The 19,077-nt window shown below is 44.8% G+C and overlaps 1 protein-coding gene across 5 annotated transcripts in view; it reads right to left on the bottom strand.

The window, feature by feature from the left end:
• The window catches only part of BNIPL (BCL2 interacting protein like), a 337,025-nt gene that overhangs the window by 122,638 nt on the left and 195,310 nt on the right, over window positions 1-19,077 (bottom strand). For all 5 annotated transcript variants that reach the window (XM_069649767.1, XM_069649768.1, XM_069649766.1 and 2 more), the window contains exons 2-3: window positions 8,095-8,202; window positions 7,778-7,839 (exon numbers count right to left, since the gene is read on the bottom strand). In XM_069649767.1, coding sequence (XP_069505868.1) covers window positions 7,778-7,839; window positions 8,095-8,202 — 170 coding nt within the window. The remainder of the gene's footprint in view (window positions 1-7,777; window positions 7,840-8,094; window positions 8,203-19,077) is intronic.

Raw genomic sequence — 19,077 nt, 5'->3', positions numbered from 1 at the left:
TTTTCTTTCCTCCCCCTTCCTTTGCTGTCAGCTTGTATTGCTGGGCCACCCCTTGTGCCCCCTCATCCGGGCCAACTGCCTTGTGTGTTCTCCCTTGATTCACCACCGCAGCCCGGATCTATAGGCCACGCCCCTTTTCTTTGTCATGGGGTATGTGATGAGGCCATGTCCACTGCAGGCCACACCACAGGCCGGGCCGTAAACACACGGTCTTGAAATCAGACTTCACCCGCTGGCCCCGGTCGCAGCGGGGTCTCTCCTCCCCGGGGCCAGCACTGCTGCTTGCCCACACACGCAACCGACACCGCAAACGAAAACCGGTGGCAAACCCCACACGCTGGCACCAGGCGACCCGTGTACAAGTTCCCTGGGCCACCAGCGGCTCTGTAGTCACGCGGCTGCGGTCACTTCCTTCTCCAAACACACGGCCCGATGCCGCCTCAGCTCCAGAATGGACCACCCGCGGCCCATGCGATTGGCACACGCAGGGTCCGGACCGCCCTCGTTGCCAATGTGGTGGCCCGCCTCCGGTCACCGGGGCGGGCCACACCAGATGTCCGGCTCACCCGACTGGGGTCCTCAGCTGCAATCACGCAGCCCACGGTCAGCTGGGATCACCCAGCTGAGACCGAATCACCGGACTGCACAGTGGATGTTGAGATCACCCAACAGGTGGCAGCCTCAGCTCTGGAGACGCCCAGTGAGGGCTGAACAAAGGCCGTGGTCACACAGCACCCAAGCCCTCATGGGCGTAGGACAGGGGGGACAAATCCCCCCCACAATTTTAGGTGGGGGGGATACAATGGCATTTATCCCCCCCAGTTTCCCTCAGTTCGTGTGTCTCTCTGCATGTGCAGTGATGCGTGCAAACTTCAGACTCTGAAGTTTGCACACAGTTCAGCTCAGCAGCAGCGCTGCGCCAGTTGTAAAGATTCTTGTTACAAGTTACAACAACAAGATTAACTCTCGTGCCTTCGGAGCGTTCCCCTCCCCCTGCAGTCACGTGCCCAGCCAGGCTGGGCCCGGGCAACATACGGCACGTGCATTGCTGCACAGCCTCCTCCCTTCCAGAAGAAGCCACTAGCAGCAGGCAGTAATGCGTGCTCGGCTCCTTCTGAGAGTCTCTGACTCTCCGAGCCGACAGACTGCTCCTGCGAGGCGACGCCGACTCGACCTGGAATCTGAGCCTCGACGATAGAGAGACCTCACTTATCAGCTAACAACGTAAGTCAAAGTGGCCCCCCTGTCTGTGGCTGGCTTTGCCAATGCTTGTATAGGGTGCCCTGAATGGGCACCTGTCTTGGTGCTGCGTTTTCCTGCATGGGGTGCGGCTGCCTGTCTCCATGTTCACATTACAGCACCTGTGCTCGGCAGAGCAATATTCTCTGCCCCGGGCTTGCCTTTCTAGAGCAGTGCTCACACAGCCGAAAAAGAATACACACAGAGCAATTGCAAGCTGCAGCACCCATCGGTGGGTGCGCGGCATCCGGTGCAGTTCCGCCAACTCAGCGGTGGCGTCGGAATTGAAGCACGTGCATGTCAGTGGCATTCAACACTCACTGCGCCGAATACACAACATGTGCATTTATGTAATATTAATAAGCTGGAAAAAAAAATCAGTTTCTAGTGAATTTATCAAAAATTGACAATTTGTTAACGATGCACCGGAAGACATTTTGAAATTTCATTTTGTTTGGAAAGGCACTTAATAGAAGGCACTGTGTAGTACATTCCGCCCCCCCACCGGCCTCCCTTCAGACCCATCGCACACACTGCAAGGTCCCCTTTGTCCTTGCGGGACTTTGGTAAATAGGGCCCGCTATGGTTGCAGAAAGTGCCACCGCACCACTAACACTGCAATCCGCAAATACCTTTCAGTGAGCTCTCGGGTATTGTTTGGGCACAGCGACCCCGCCTATATGCGTGCTATATTCTGCACATATCTGCGCACAGGTGTAACACGTTCACACTAGCCCAATCATACAAGAAAAATACACACAAGCACCCTGAAGGCATACATTGATAACCCCCGCACCCCACCACCACCACCAGCAGCAGCAACGACGCACAGGATGCAGTGGCAGCACCTGCGAACAATGTTAATAGAATTAAGACTGATGCCCCCTCTCAATTTCTCAGATGGAATACCCTGCTCACCCCCTCAGGTGGGACAGTAGAACTGCATCGACCTGCACAGAGTGAGGAGGGGTGCAGGCCCTGGCCCCCCTCTCTAATTCCGCTCTCTTGAGGATATGCAGATAATGCAGGAGGCGTTTGAGAGAAGGTGTGTGCGCTCAGGCAGCATAGTGCACACAGCTGAGCATAGCATGGACGTCATTTAGGACCGGGGTCGCCAGGGTCGCATCTGCGAACCCCTGAGGTCTCCCTTGCTACCCCTGTGTTCTCCCTTGCTTTTTTTTAATGGGCCTCATGTGCTGTGGCCAGCAGCATGTGGCTCTTTGTTGTGGAGTGGCTGGTTTTCCGATAGCTACAGCAGTAAGCTAGTTCAGTGGGTTGAGCACTGGCTGCTGCAATGTGTGTGTGATTTGCAGGTTCGACTCCCAGCAAGGTCAACTCAACCTTTCATCCTGCTGAGGTTGATAAATGAGTACCCACACAGGTAGGGTGATATATAATAACACATCATTATCATCTGGCCTTGCACATCTTCTTGCATTCACAGTAATTTGGTAATATGGGCCTATACGCGCTGATATTACCGATACATATGGTGATCCGTTCTTGTATGAAATGTATATCACATTACACTGATATTGTTACAATATTTTTCGTAGTGTACTGAGAAACAATGCTATGTGAATCCACTTCCTGTTTTGGCAAGGGGTGAAAGGTTGTGTTCCATCACTTCCTGTGATGTTACTTCAGGGTGGGGGCAAGTTATCCATCACTGATTCCAATGGTAACTGAGAAGATGCTCTGACAACATCCTTAACACATATAGCCAAATCCACTTCATGTTACCAGGCCTTTATTTGCAAGGACAGTCCATTCTGCGTCCCTGGTTACTGAATCTTTGCACTTGTGCAAGTGCCATTTTGCGTGGCATTGGCATTTGGGAAAACATTGCCCTAGTGCAAAAGAATATTTCAGTGCATGTTACACCAGTGCAAAGCTTACCCTACTGCTGATACGATCCCTAGTCACACTTTTAAGCACTAGGACGCACATTACCCTGGTGTAAAAAGTAAGGCTTTGAAATGATAGGTTGTTTGCACTCGGGCACTTTTAGCACTTGCGCACATATCTTGGGAACACTGCACTTGGGCTGCTGCAAGGTTTCTGTAATTCGGCCCCAGGTTTACTAGGATTCTGCACGAGCTGAACATATGGCAGCCCTCCATCCAGTCTGTAGCCGTGGGGAATGCAATGACGTGCTAATGGGCGCGTTTCGTCTTTAGATATCTGTTTTTGATGCAATGGGTGGTCGCCCTCGTTCTTGCCTTGTTTCCTCATGGGGGGGTTTCTGACACGGCTGTAGTAGGCAGGAGAGAACCAATCACGACCACTCAATGCACAATCAGGCACGTCCATCTTTGTAACTTTGGAGGGGGAATCTGCGTGTTGTGGGCCTGCTTCCTTCCGTATTACAGATTATACCTCAACCCAAGGAAAGCTAGCCGGTACACAATTCGAAAGCATGCAGTGCACGCTTGTGTGAGTGGTCTGCACATTGTGGCAGTGTGTGTTCCTGTTTAATGGTCGGTGGTGTGTAGGTATCCTACTGCACCATCGGTTCATTTTTTGTATCATACGTTTGGCCTCCTGATTTAGATCTCCCGAATCTGTACCTTAATGTCTGTGTGACAGGTGGTATTCTTACTTATCGAGTTCTTTGACAAAAAAAAAGCAAAGTCCCAAGGTGTCCCCTATCCCCCCCAGATTTTATGGGTCTTCTACGCCCCTGCAAGCCCCCACAAAATAGCCACAGACACGAGTTACCGCTTCCTGGGGCTCTGATGCACTATTACGTGCCAGCAGAGCCCCTTTTATTAGAGGAGCGTCATGACATTGTCATGACGCTGCCTCACTCAGGAACACTAGCACACACAAGCACATGAGAATTGGCCCACCCATAACACCGACCACCATCAGGCCCGTCCCTCGGAATGTCGGCACTCCCAGAGCTCAGAAAAACGCTCCACAATAGCCAGAGACCCAGGACGGTCACAGCCCCACCATTGAGCAGATTTGGGGCGCCAGGAGAGGGTCAAAATGCGTTTTACACCTTCTCGCTGCCGGTGAAACTTAGGTAGCCATCTTACTGATGACGTGCCAAGCCATGGCCCCCGTCCATGCACTTCTATTGTTTCACTCCTGCTCTTCTGTGTTTGGCTTGGAAAATGAACCCTGCCGGCGTGTATTTTGCGGGATGATTTTCTATATAAGGGCACAGTCTATTTTAATGAAAGACTCCATCTCTACAGTGTACTGACAAAACCTGAAGAATCTCAAAATGGATCAGCAATGCAATGCCTGATCTTTCCCTTACACGGGCGGCCATTTACATTTCTACGTCTACAAATATGGCATCATGACGTCCCGCATGCGCAGAGCGAATGGCCTAACAGGGTCTGGCTCGGTTAAGGTGACATTACCTTTAATGCTATGAGTGCTGTAATCACTGCCCTGTAAATAATGCACGCCTCTTCTCCTATCACTTTACACAAGTTAGCACGCATCGTTTTGTTTGAACGCTAGTAGACATGGCGGATGTGACACCCACACAGATCAGGACCGCCATTGCCACAGGCACTTCTAACACTCCTGGGCTGACACAGAGCGCACAATGACCTGCGCTGTCTCCTTCGCGTCAAGCGCTTTGGGGTAAAGCGCTATATAAACACAATAAGTACAAATACAAAACATCTGCTCATCTTTCCCACCCGAGGAAAGGATTCTGAAATAAAATAGAGCACATTTTCATTCTCCCTGGATTATGTTTTTTAAAAAAAAAAGTTTTGCAACATGACAAATTGGAGTACAAAAGCGTCGCCCTGCCGGATGTGGTAATATCCCCCACGCAGGCGACCCTTCCAGGATTGGCAATGGTTTCCCTGTTCTGTGATCTAAGCAAAGGAGGACAGCTTTCTTTCTGTGCCATGTGGCCGTGTTTTGGTGAGCCCAGTCTACCAGGGAAAAGCTTTTAGGCACAAATCCCATTGGAAACAGTCGTAACACGTGTTCCGTCACATTCACATTCAATAGTTCATTCATTTTAATCAGTCCCCTCAGGAAAAAAGTGGCATGCACTGTCAAATTATGAAGCAGACACAATTCAAAATGGCGATGCAACTGCCAGCTACCAATTATTTTGAATACATATTATTCTGTCGAGGTTTTGTGTACATATGAACCCGGCTAGTTTCCAGTATAGTCAGTATCACAGTGCTGTACTTTTCAGTTATGCCCACCTGGCATAGCATATTATGGGGGCTTTCAAGTGTGCTGATGTAGCACATCATTGCTAATCTACAGTATACCCACTTGGAACATGGTTAGCAAATAATGGCACATTTGCATTATGTTCAGTTACCGCACCATTGCCCGCCTTGCCTACCTCTCCCAGAAGTTTTTACTTTCTGCTGACAGAAGTAGTAGAGGCGAGGGCCCCCAGCTGTGATGTAGGGTCTGGATTGGCAGCAGCAGAAGAAACGCAGCCTACAGTAAAGACTCTGCCCCAGGTAGTACATGCTATTGGCTTGCGTGCTGGTTAGGATGGGCGTTGCTGTGATGCCCCTCTCCCCTCCATGACAACGGTGCATGTCAATCATCCCAATATATTCCCAGTTTGTTCCACCCAAGTATATTTGTTGTTTGATAATCCCAGCCTACCTTCAATTTTCAATATCCCAGAATGTTCTAAATTTGACATTTGCAATTTGCACCATCCAAGTACACTCCCAGTTATGCAATGTGGGTATACTTCCCTTCTGCAAACTAAATATAGATGTCTAGTGTGAGTATACTTCTCTTCTGCATGCTAAATATAGATGTCTAGTGTGATAATCCCAGTATATTCCCAGTTATGCAATGTGAGTATACTTCCTTTCTGCATGCTAAATATAGATGTCTGTTGTGATAATCCCAGTATACTCCCAGTTATGCAATGTGAGTATACTTCATTTCTGCAAACTAAATATAGATGTCTGTTGTGATAATCCCAGTATACTCCCAGTTATGCAATGTGAGTATGATTCCCTTCTGCAAGCTAAATATAGAGGTTTAGTGTGATAATCCCAGTATATTCCCAGTTATGCAATGTGAGAATACTTCCCTTCTGCAAGCTAAATGTAGATGTCTGGTGTGATAATCCCAGTATACTCCCAGTTATGCAATGTGAGTTTACGTCCATTCTGCATGCTAAATATAGGTGTCTAGTGTGATAATCCCAGTATACCCCCAGTTATGCAATGTGAGTATACTTCCCTTCTGCGTGCTAAATTTAGTTTTCTATTGTGATAACCCTGTATAATCCCAGTTATGCAATCTGAATATACTTCCATTCTTCATGCTAAATTGAGATGTCTAGTGTGATAATCCCAGTATACTCCCAGTTATGCAATGTGAGTATACTCCCATTGTCATGCTAACAACATATTTCTAGTGTGATAATTCCAGTATAATCCCAGTTATGCAATGTGAGTATACTCCCATTGTCATTGTGCATGCTAACAACATATTTCTAGTGTGATAATCCAGTGTAATCCCAGTTATGCAATGTGAGTATACTTACATTCTGCATGGTAACAACATATTTCTAGTACAATAATCCCAGTATACTCACAGTTGCCCTAGTGCAAAAGCATGTATTTTTCAATCATATTTGCACCAGGGCAAACTTTGCCCTAGTGCTAACACCATTCCGTATTAGCAAACGTGCACATTTTATTCTGGTGCAAAAAGAGATGTTTGCCCAAGGGAGCACTTTTCCCTAGCTCTATTACCTTACAAAGGTTAACTTGTAATAGTGCACAGGATTTCTAAAATGTCACCATTTTTATTTTGCACTAAGGCACCTTAGTATTAATCCAGTGACAAATTGCACTGGTGCAAAATGTCTGTAATCTGGCCCCACATGTTTATCAAAAATGCTACTCCCACTCAGCCTTTCGTCTCTCTGAAGTAGCAACTTCGGTTGGGAAGACGTAAGCAAATATTTTCTATGTACAGCTTTTAGTTGTAAGCGCTATATAAATAACACATCATTATGATAGGCCAGAACTGTCCCTCCTCAACCGTACTTTAGTTTCTGGGGACACATAAAGGTCACGTACAGCGAGTTTTGTTTACACTTGAAATACTATCAATTAAAAGAGTGTGGGGCTGTTGTAGATTAAAATAAAATAGCGCGCCAGGGTGGACAAAGAAATATAAATCGTGTTGGACACCGCCTGGATTTCGAATTTCTAAAATGTGCAGGAGGGGCACCTCCCAAATCTGAACCACTGTTACATCGAAACTGGAATATGATAGCCTGAAGAAAACAGTCCCATGTGGCCCTACACTCAAATCACCTGTGTTGCTCCATGCTCCCTCTGCGATCTCCCGCCCCTGCCCCTCTGCAGCCTGGTCACATTTCCACTTTCTATTATGATGATTCGGAATTAAGATCTTTGGAGTAATTTTAGAGAGTGAAAGCGACCAGACATCCCCTGGTATGGCGCTGTGTTTCCAGGATACCCCCTCCCCAAACACCTTCAAGTTCCACAGCGCGTGTGTTCCTCTTCTTTTGTGCCAGCCCATGGCCTCTTCTCACCTGACCTGCTGTCTCCGGGGCAGTCCTCCTCAGACTCTTCTGCTGTCGCTTCTGGGAGAGGCCTGTGAAATGAACAATCTTTGACATTTATTCCGTCTTCATGAAAAGCAGGCAACATCTAAACTTGCACCCTTTAACCTACAGCATTACAACAAGTATTTTAAATGCGACATTCCCCAAACATCTGCAGAACTTGTGCATCATTGTCTTTTCTTCCAGCGTGCAACATGTGGCATCTCATGAGCCTGGGCAACCTTTATGCCAGGGTACCCATGGGTTGCCGTGATCCTTGAACAACATCCATGTGTGTTTCCTACCTGGGGAACTCCTCATCCTGCCACTCCTCCTTTAGTTCCATGTCATGGACGCGGAATCGGTCGGCTCCAGGATCGAGTGGGTCTGGCACTTCGAAGATCTTCTTATTCCTAGGGAAACAAGGTGCACAACAGTGGAGCGAGTTAGGTTCTTGTGTGCAAAACCCTGCAACCTCCGCAGCTTATAAGATGGGCTCCTGTGAGCCGGGGACCAGCAGTATGGAATACACTGTATAGATGACAACTGGGAACCATCCTTCAAGAGGGTTTGGAAGAGGCTAGTTTCCATCAGGACATGGATGATCAGAGCACTAGTCTTTGAAACTCTGTGCACTAGCCTTTAGGAATAAGGGCCGGCCTCAGGGTAGATGATTATGAAACGCTTTCAGGCAAAGCAAGGTATGCGACTCAAAATGTACTAGCCGTATTGGCTTTTCAGAAGCGCCTGCCTGTCCCGAATTCTCCTGGTTACCCCATAAGCCGGATTTTATATCACACATGGAAAGAAGGGAACACCAGTATAGCCCGCTAAAGATTGATGAGAGTGGGTATGGGGAGCAAGGATAGCTCAGGGGCAACGCATTGGTCTTGGAAGCAAGACAAAGCAGCGCGACACAGGTTCGAAATCCCGATCCCGTGCTTAGAAACCACTGGTTGGTATTAAGCGTGTTATAAAAGAACAATTATAATAATAAAAACTGTCCTAAGAGAGTAAAGTAGCAGATTCTTCATTAACTATGCGACGTATATATTTGATGGAGGCCAGGTAAACAAAGCGGTCCTACTCTAATCATGAGAGAAAAACAAATATGCCACTGCCATACATTGCTCCTATTCAAAACTAGTGAAGAGTATATTTTTTAACACTGTAGTGTTGGAATTTTAGGTGAGTGGGAACGCTGAAGCCAGGGGTTCCCTATGGTAGACTAAAATGAATACTATTTATGGAATAGTATTTAATACAAATTTGTCACAGGTGACAAACAAGTGAGCTTGCTTTATGTGCAACTCATGCATGAAATGCCAACTGCTAATTACTTGGGTCACAAGCATTTGTGTATTTTTCATGGATTGTAATACCATCACCTGGAACTTCTGACATACATCTTTACCTCACGAGAAAAAGAACTCTAAAATGGGAGCCGCAGAGGGTGGCAAATGCTCCCTGGCAGAATCATGGGTTGCACAGCATCTTCTTGTAGAGACTGCATTAATGAATATACAATTTGGGAAGATACTGCAATGCCCCGGTGGGTCCCACAAGTGAGGAGCCAGGGTTGTAACCCAGGGTACACTCTGTCTTGTATTAAGGTGCATGTATTGTTCTTGAAGGGCTGGGCTGAATAACAGGACTAAGGATACTAAACATAGGGATAAGAGACATTTGTATTTATTGTGCATTGGTTTACAACAAACCGTAAACATATAAAACACGAATAAATATAAATACACTTAGTAATATTCCAATTATAAGTAAGACATACAACCAACAAAAGCATATCAATGCCCAAGTATACAAAATATCATATATATAGTACACAGACCTAACTCAATAAGCCCCTCATTATTCAATCAACCTTCCTTAATGCATTTTCTGGTATTAAAAACTATACAAAAAGGATTGTTGCTAAAACTAACAATACTTGGATACCAACAAAAATTCTCATCCCAAAATTTGTTTCTGAAATATTCACAAAATTATGAACAAACCCTCCCAAATTAATGTTCTCTAAATAGAGTCAAAACAGGGCATTGTAATAAAAGATTTTCTAATGTTTCCAGCGGACAGAAACACATGATCTACAGCCTTGCTCTTCCCTGGCAATATTCTGGCGGGTCCTAAGACCTCAAGAGTATGAAATAGATTGAAGCGTATCCTCATACACTGTTTCCTCACAAATTGATGCAGAAATGTAATCAAATATGGAGGGAATAACACCCAGTTCCTTAACTTGCAAATTGAATAGAGCGTAAAATGAGTACTTGGAGATTAGGGTCTTTGTGAAACACCAATTGCCTAACCAGAGTTTCCTTTTAGCAGCCTCCAGATTCGAAAGAAGCAGATCTAATGGAATATCTACCAGCTGCAAAAAGTGAATCACACTTTGCAATCCAGTGCTTAATTTCAATTAAAGAAAGATCCCCCAAAGCCTTCTTTAAGTATTCAAGCAAAGAATGACCTGGTCAATTCAAACCCTTACTTAATAATAACTTCCATCTAATTATAGCTTGAATTGAAATTAAACCAAGTTCATACCTTATTACTGGCATTGAAACACATACTGGAAAATCTTAGACTTTTTTTCTATATAATTCCTTCAATTGTACCCCATATTTTAAGATCTTCTAAATAAAACAATCTGCCCCATAGACAAGTGCCTGAATGGCCTTCATTTGAAATACTTTATGAATGGCATTACTGAGAGCAGCCAAATGTATAGTTACGCCTCGGTATCTGGGAGCATAAAACACAAGCCTTAGCACTTATTCTGTTGAACAAGTCTAAATTTGACCATATTCTCAAAAGGTAATAGTCTAGGTAAATTAGTTGTTTAACAACAAACTAACATAATTTAATTTCCAATTAAAGGGAATTTGCTTAGCTGCTTTTGAAAAGATAATTATTTTTGTGTATTCACCATTAAACGTCATGCCATTAGCTTCCATAAACTCCTCTGTAACCCAATGGGGTATAATAAAGCAAAGCTAAATCATCTGCATAAATATGCCATTGTATCTTCATTGCACCAATACTTTGGGGGAAAGGACCTGGTATTCTCTAACTCTTCCCCTCGATCTGATATTTATAGATTTTTTTTTTTTTTTTTATTGAAACACCAGTCTGACATGTCTCAATGCAAGCATTGTGACATCAGACTTTTATTACAATGTGGTCCTATGTATCCAAAAAGAAGGAAGAAGAAGAAAAAGAGAAGAGGACTTCTCCAAAACAAGCAAAGGTCCATCAGACTATTACCGTCCACTCGAGCCACTTCTGAAAATCCTGGATGAAACGTTGTTTCAAATAAAGTTTGTGTCAAGACGTAGAGAGTCCAAGTAGTCAACTACGGCACAGCTTAATTTTATACAGTGTCCGGCTGCCGCATATGACCACCAATCTCGACTAATACAGTCCACAGGAATGAAGTCTCCCAGATGCGTCATCCGTTTGGCGGTGGTATCTTTGCATCTAGTGAGGAGATGTTCAGAAGTTTCGGTTTCACAGTGACAGAAACGACATATATTGTTACTCACTTCTTTAAAGTGACGACTCCACATCATTTCTTTCGTTTTTATGGCATTTAAACGAAACCTTAGGAACTGCTCACGATGATGTCGAGACGGGCAGTGTTTTAGGTAGTTGCTTGTAACATTTAGCTTAAGTGCCCCAACTCCAGCGTCTAAGGTGGTCGGTTTCAAGAGACGTGAATCATTGTTCGAAATCCAGCACCATTGTTCGAACTTTTTTTTTGCTAGTTGTGGTCTCTCTAGTAGATCGTTCAGGTTAAGATCAGCAGTGGCTAAGATTCTCAGCATGATTTGCTTCCACTCATCGAGAAGTTTCGAATTCCCTGTGTTACTTGTCGCAGAGAAAATTTGGAATGCAGGGGCTGTCGGAGACAAATTCATCTTTCGCATTACTGTTAAGGACTTCCACATTACATGCGAATGTAGAGAATTCAGTGAAAGTTCGTATCTGATTTGGGTCATTGATATGTGGGTTGGAAGCTTCAGAACACGCCGCCAGAAGATTCCTTCCAATTTTTGCCAAAACGAGACATCTATGTTCCAACCGGATTCTGATCCAAAGGTGATTGCTGGAACTACCTTTTGGGTATAGAAAATCAAGACCGGTGTTAAAGTGAACTTGCCAAACGTTTTGTTCAGCGACTGTCTATGAATGCCAAATTGAGTCATACGATTGACCATGTCAACTTTCCAGTGATGTTCATGGACTGAGTTGTTAAAGATGATTCCCAAATATCTGATTGAATTGACTGTTTCAAGACAGATGTCATCGATTTTCCACTTGAAGATTTTTTGTCTTTTCGGACGATTTTGGCTAATAATAATGATCTTAGTTTTTTCAATATTTAGCTCCAGGTCATTTTTGTGCAGGTAGTCATGAAGGTTTGTTAATTGGCGTTGCAAGCCTATCTCGGTTCTGTCCAGTAAAACCACATCATCAGCATATATTATGCATCCTACTTCGATGTTATTCAGTTTTGGTGGAAAACATCGCACATCTTTGCGATGAGCAGGGATGTCAGAAATAAACAATTTAAAGAGTTCAGTAGCTAATGGGCATCCCTGTTTCACAACCATGCTGGTTGGTATCCGCTTGGATAGGGTGCCTTCGTTGTTTAGTCTTATGCTGACGGTGGTTTGTGTATATAGTGCTCTAATTGGCTCGATGAGGTTTCTTGGACAGTTCCAATTTGCCAGTTTTTGCCACAGTTTGTTTCGGTTTACACTGTCGAAAGCACCCCTCAGATCTATGAAGGCGAGAAATAGTCTCGTCTTTGCCTTTTGGCTTTCTAATTTGAGAATGTTTAGGAGCAACAGGTTCACCTCCACCCCCACGCCTTTGGTAAAACCTGTTTGCCGGATATCAGGGATTTGTTCTGACATAGACCACGCAGCCAGCCTTTGACGTAAAAAAGATGCAAAGATTTTACCTATAGTGTCCAGCAGGGCAATCGGGCGATAGTTGATTGGATCTGCCCGATTGCCCTTTTTGTAGATTGGCACTATGATTGCGTCCCGCCAGGAGTCAGGTATCGTTGCTGATGTAAGCACATGGGCGAATAATAGTTCGATGAAGATTGCCCATTTCTCCTCGTTCTTTTTCAACATCATGTTTGATATTAAATCTGGGCCTGCTGCGTGGGAATTTTTCAGGGATCGTATGGCGAGTCTTATGTCTGGTCCTGTTATTCGAGGTTCCCAAGATATTGTCTCTTGTGCAGGTTTTCTAGCGTCCTCATTAGCTGTTTTACAAAAGATGTTGCCATAATGCTGTTCCCATGAGTCGGCATCAATCTCGTTCGATGGTAGTGACTGGTGCTTCGAGTTTCCTGCGTTCAAAATTGCCCAGATTTCTCGGGAATTCTTTTGGACTAAATGCCTCATCAGGTACTCAGCTTGATCTTGCTCAATTATCGATTTTTGCGATTTTAGCCAGTTACGGTATTTTTGGCGACGTATGCGTATGGCGTTGTTGATTGCATTTGTGTCGCTGTCCGATTTGTGGGACTTCTTTAGGGTTCTTATATCTCGTCTCATAACTTGTTTTGCTTGTGTCAGGATTGAAGATGAGAGGTGTTTATGTTTGGAGCCCATTGTACGATCAGCGGATTTGACTGTGATGAAATCAAATAGTAACGGTGCGTAGTTTACAGACTGTTCAGAGGTCCGCCGTAATTTCTGGCTTATTTTCTCTATCGTTGGTCTATCCATCTTCAGCCGGTTTCCGCCGCTGTTTACGGAAATTACGAGATCGTATTTTCTTTGCTCAATCGTCCATTCTACCATACAGGCCAACCGAAGCAGATTGTGATCACTACTTGACATTGAGCTTATTGATAGTCTTATGTCACTTTCAAAGAAACTTTTTGATACCCAAAAGTAATCAATTATTGATTGGGCGTATGGGGATGACCAGGTTTTTTGGGGTGGTTTGTCGGCCGGAACTTGTCCATTTACCATATTGCAATTTCTATTGCATAGCGCCTGCCTCCATTTGGACTCCCGACTTTTTACTTCATCGTATGATGATAATTTGAACTGCTTGGTTGCATGATCGAATTTGAACCAGGAGCAGTTTAAGTCGCCTGCACAGATTATTGATAGATTCTTGTAGTTTAGCAATGTCTGATCAATGCAGGTTGTTATTGAGTCTATGAATTTTTTGGTGCTTATTTTTGCCGGATTCCAGTAACTATTTATTATAAGAAGGGGTTTCCTTGTTTCTTGGTCTTCGTCTGTAGTTTGGAGCAGTGCACTTTGTACGAACGGATTAGGACTGGAGGAATCAACAAGGCGCCACCTGCTGTTTATTTTGATCATAATGACCAAACCAGAAGAGGGTCGCCCCTTTACATTTTTTATTGCAGGATTTAATAGAGTCTGGAATCCGTCCCTCGATGGTGGCTCGCACAACCATGTCTCCTGAAGACAAATGACAAAGACCCTTTCCAGGTCAGCCTCAAATTTGTTGAATAGGTGAGTGAATCCTCTAGTATTCCATGAAATAAATTCACGAGTACACTTTTTACTGCTGATTGATGGCTAACGTCGATCAGAGATGTTAGTGTGGCTGCCATTTTTCACTGAAGGTTACATGAGGTTACTGAGATTGCCATTTCTCTACGAAGCTCAGCACGTCGTTGTTCTTGGGTCCCTTGAAAGGTGTCTTTTGTATTGGACATTTCGATGTCAGACCTGAAGCTCGTCGGTTCCACCGATATGTCGAACCCAAATGTTAACAATTCCTCTAGTGCATTCAGAATCGTATTGCGAACTGATCCTGAGGAAATGTGTAGCAGTACCTGGTCACAACACTTTTCAGAAGCATACTCAACTATTTGAATGTCCTCCGACAAAATCGTTCTGAGGGATGGAATGCAAGAAAATAGTTTCAGTACATTTTTGCGGTTCAGGTTCAAATCATGGTCTTCTCGATGTAGATTTTGTAGTTTCAATTTGCAGATTAGCGAGTTAGCTCCAGATCTCGAAGATGTGGATGCTTTTGATGAGTATCGGACCTGCTTTTTTTCATGCTGTCGGGGATTTTTTGGGTTAAGGCATATAGGCAGATTTAGACAGTCCTCACGCTTTGTCCACCAATTATCATAGGTTGCCTCCTGTCCCGCTCTTGGATTTAGCCTATGCGAGGATTCATGTTGGATGTCATCGGTGGCCATATTGGAAGGGACGATTAAGCGATCGGCTGTGCCTTCATCAGAGTAAGTAGAAAAGTTGGATATATCGATTGCTGATCCCTGTGACTTGCTCATGGGACTTTCACGGTCTGCGTCAACTCTTTGTCTCTTGCTTGTCGGAGAGACATGACGGCCTCCTCTACTGTGGTTTGTGACTTCCTGAACAATTTTTTGGTCATCAATTTTTGGCTGTTCAGCTCTTTCGAATAAGCCAACTCTACAGTCGTGTGTTACGTTTCTGATGAATTTCTGTGACTTTGAATGCTGTACATGTTTTTCAGGGTCTGGCAATTTTTTCCCAGGCTCTGACTGCCTGCCTTTCGGTGTCTGGGTTGTTTGAACTTGCCTCGTGGAAACCTTTAGTGATTTTGCCGGACCTTCGAAGATTCCAAATGAGGCTGTAGATATTTTGGAAGTCAGTTTTGGATTGAAACAGATTGCTTGTTCGTTCGGGAAAGACACAGAACCACACTCGGGGGGTTGCACGACCTGGACTCTAACTTCTTGCTGGCCGGTCGTAGTTGAAGATTCACTAGCTGCATCAGTGTTGTTCGAAATTAAAACATTTGCATTTGTATTCTGTGTTTGAACTTGCTGGTTGTGAGGATCTTTGCTCGATCGTGAGGGCACTTGAAGCTTTGTAGTTTCGATGCTTGGGTTCATCATGGCTGAATGTCTCATCCATTTTACGGCTTCAAGCAAACCGTCGGCTAAAGAGTCATTCTGGCAGTGGTGACGCGCTGCGAGGTCACTTAGGCGCTCTTGCCATCTTAATGTTTGTTCTGCTTCTTGTGTCGACCGTAGTTGCAGGAAGTGTGTCACAGAGTCGAATTTATCAATTTTTTCTTTTAGAGTTATTATGAGTGACGTCTGGTCTTTGTAGGCCTCGTGGAGTGACTCATACATTTTCAAAAACGGAAGGAGTGCCGCAGACGAGGCTGCTAGAACATTATTGTAGATCTGCATTGCAGCTGCTGAGGACAAACTTGGTTTTGACTCAGTGCTGGTTTTGTCTGACAGACTTAAAGGTGAACTGTTTGAATTCTCCAAATTGGGATCTTTTGCCAGCGTCGAGGTAGCGGCCGTGGTAATAGGTAATTCCTGAGAAGATTGTAATGTTGTAGACTTTAAATTCTCATTTCTCGATTTACTGGAGGGGTCCATGTTAAATGTTGGACCTCTTGGCTTGACGTGAGGTGTACTTGAGGTACTTTCTCCTGTACCACCGCCATTTTGTTTGTCACGTATTGGCGAACAAATTTTATTGAAGTTCCCCATCTGCATGTGTCCCATGTTGTCACACAATCTATGAAGGAGATCAGCATGGTCGATGTGATTGCGACTGTATTGTTGGAATGTATGTTGCCGACTGCCTTTTGCAGTTGTGTAGCCATGGAGAGACTGAATGGTGTTAGACGTCGTATATTCCTTGGATTGTAGAAACCGAGGAGCTCTCCGCGGTGTGTCAACAGTTGCCGGAATGGTTCTTACAGTTGCGTGGTCTGTGTCTAAGGTCTGTGTAGTTAATATTATTTCATCAGATTCAAGTAGGCGCCCATTTCCCTCCTCATCTTGTGAGGCTTCCATTAGTTCTGCATCCGTAAGTTCAAAAGGGGAAAAAAATTCATCAGCTGTTTCTGAGGTGATCTGGTTAGGCGTGGCTTGAGATGTATTGTTGAATGAAAATGTTCTTGACAAGTTTAGGCCAATCGGAAGTAAGTTGTCAAGAGTTAGTAGTGGCCTTTGTTGAGGTACATTTATGTGTGGAACAGCCTTCTCTAATGAATCATTTGTTTCGGCGTCCCCAGGCGTGAGTGCCGGCACAGATCCCTCAGACCCTGTAGCTCCCACTGCCCCCTTTAGGATGGCGTCAGACATAGTGTGTGCGCCTCCGTCAACTATCTGATTACCAATGGTTTGTAGTGGCGATATGGGCAGTGCAGGAGGTGGCACAGGAGCAGTAGGATTAGCTTGAGCAAAACTTGTCAGGGTAAGAGGATTTTCGGAATTTCCTGGTGACAACCGACAGTCATTTGTTACTCGTTCTGACACCTCTTTGCTGCCTGCTGCGCACGTTGTGTTCGTTGTTGGGGCATCAAAGGATTTATCGTGCGAGGGAGAAGTCATAGAGGGGTCGGAAGGGGACACAGCAATTAACAGTGATTGCTTTGTTCCTGTTAAATCAACCGTTTCAGGTTACGCTTTAGACGCGTGTTTTCGTGAAGCAGTGCTTACCTTTGAAGTGTCTGAAGCCGGTCTGCCTTCAAGGCTGTCCACGGATTCTGCATCCGTCATTGTTGAATCGTTTTCCTCCTTGTTTAGGGGCCTCCCTGGCCTGATTGGGCAGTCATTGCAGAGAGTACAATAATGCTAGCCGTAGGCAGACTAGCTGGAACCACCTAAAGTACTCAATATGTTGCCTGTGTGCACTGCACAGAGGGAGTGGGGGCTCAAAAGGGATCAAAGAGGTAGTTCCTCCGCAGTCTCCCTGATTATAGCGCCACCAGCGCCAAACAGCCGCTCAACAGCCGTTGGCCTTTACGCCTGTCGGGCTTAACGCCGCAAGGGTGTGCTGAGCTCTGTTTTATGTGCCTGGATAGGTCAGGTGATCAGTCACGTGACGGCACAGCGCTCCGCCTCCTCCTGGAAGCGAGCGAGCAGGCGAGATGGAAATGCGCGAGTTCTTAGAACTCCCATTGCACGTTGACAAAATACAGCAGCAGCAGCAAGAAAGTGTCTTCTCCTCACGGGAATTGCACGGGGATTAAGAAGGGCTGGGGACAGGGCCAGCCCTAACGAAGGCGCCTATAGGTTGGAAATCATCGTACATTAGGCTACCACTATTCAGGAGGACCTGCAAACCAGTTCCCTAGTGCAAACCTATAAGAAGTACTAAATTAGTTCCAGTATTCCCCAGTTTGAAAGTTTCCACCATAATCTAGATCTGTTTACCTTATCAAAAGCGGCAGTTAAATTGATAAAAGCTGCATAGATTGTCCTTGCCCTTTTCCATGCATCCCCCTGTAAAACGTAGTCAAACCATTTAGGGTGGTTCCAAGGTACTTCCAAAAGCCTGATTGCAGTTTATCTAATTGGTCTTTTTCCATGGCCCACTTGTCCAGATGGTGCAGCATTATTGAAGAAAATGTTTTACCTGCAATAGCTAACAATGCCACAGGCCTATCATTTTCAGGGTTTAGCCTATTCCCCTTCTTGAAAATAAATTGGAATTACGTACACGTTTTTCCAAAATGTAGGAACCACACTGAATTTTCGATATGCTGTTATCAATTCAGCAGAATATTAGCCCAGAGATCAGGGGAGTTTTTAAAAGTTACATTTGCAAGACCGTCTAAGCCTCGTAAGATTGGAGACATATATTAAAGAGTCGTTATTTCCACAGAAAACAAAATTCAAAACCTGTCTCAAGCAACAGGATCACCCCAAGTTCTTACCTCAACAAAGTAGGATCCTTTCGCAATATAAATATGTTTGTGTTTATATCCAGAAGAAAGCTTGTTGTTATACTTTTTTGGCCGAAACATGTTGGCACTATTTTTATTCTACATAATTTCAAAAAATAGGATATTGCCTTCATGAAAATGAATTCTTATCGTTTTAACGACACCGTTCAATCTCCGTCAAATTTCACTCTATTATCCAAACTGTAACTTAAAGGATAGTTCCGGGACTTTTTTTATTGTCCCTACAGTTCGGCCATGTGTTTTTAAGCATAAATCGGTAGATCGTAGAAAACTTTCCTATGGACCTTACCCGACTTTTCGTCCATTAACGCACTCGAAATCAGCCGCCATTTTCTGATAATCCTATCATTTCCCCCCATCGCCCTGGCTCACCTGCGTTTGCGGCACTAAATCAAATCCCCCGCCCCTGAGCCTGACATCAGCAGACGCGTACCGCCCATTTCCCAACGCCAAAGCACGTTTCGTGTCAACAATCGCTGCGCCTCAGCTAATGACGTGTCGCCATGGAAATGGCAGGACGCCTCTTTCCTCAATAAGTATAAACACACCGTTTCACA

Source organism: Ambystoma mexicanum, chromosome 1p (genome assembly GCF_040938575.1).
Source record: "Ambystoma mexicanum isolate Mex_15411 chromosome 1p, UKY_AmexF1_1, whole genome shotgun sequence".
In the NCBI taxonomy this organism is placed as follows: domain Eukaryota; kingdom Metazoa; phylum Chordata; class Amphibia; order Caudata; family Ambystomatidae; genus Ambystoma; species Ambystoma mexicanum.
The sequence above is the reverse complement of the archived record's forward strand: the minus strand, read 5'-3'. Positions and strand labels throughout refer to the sequence as shown.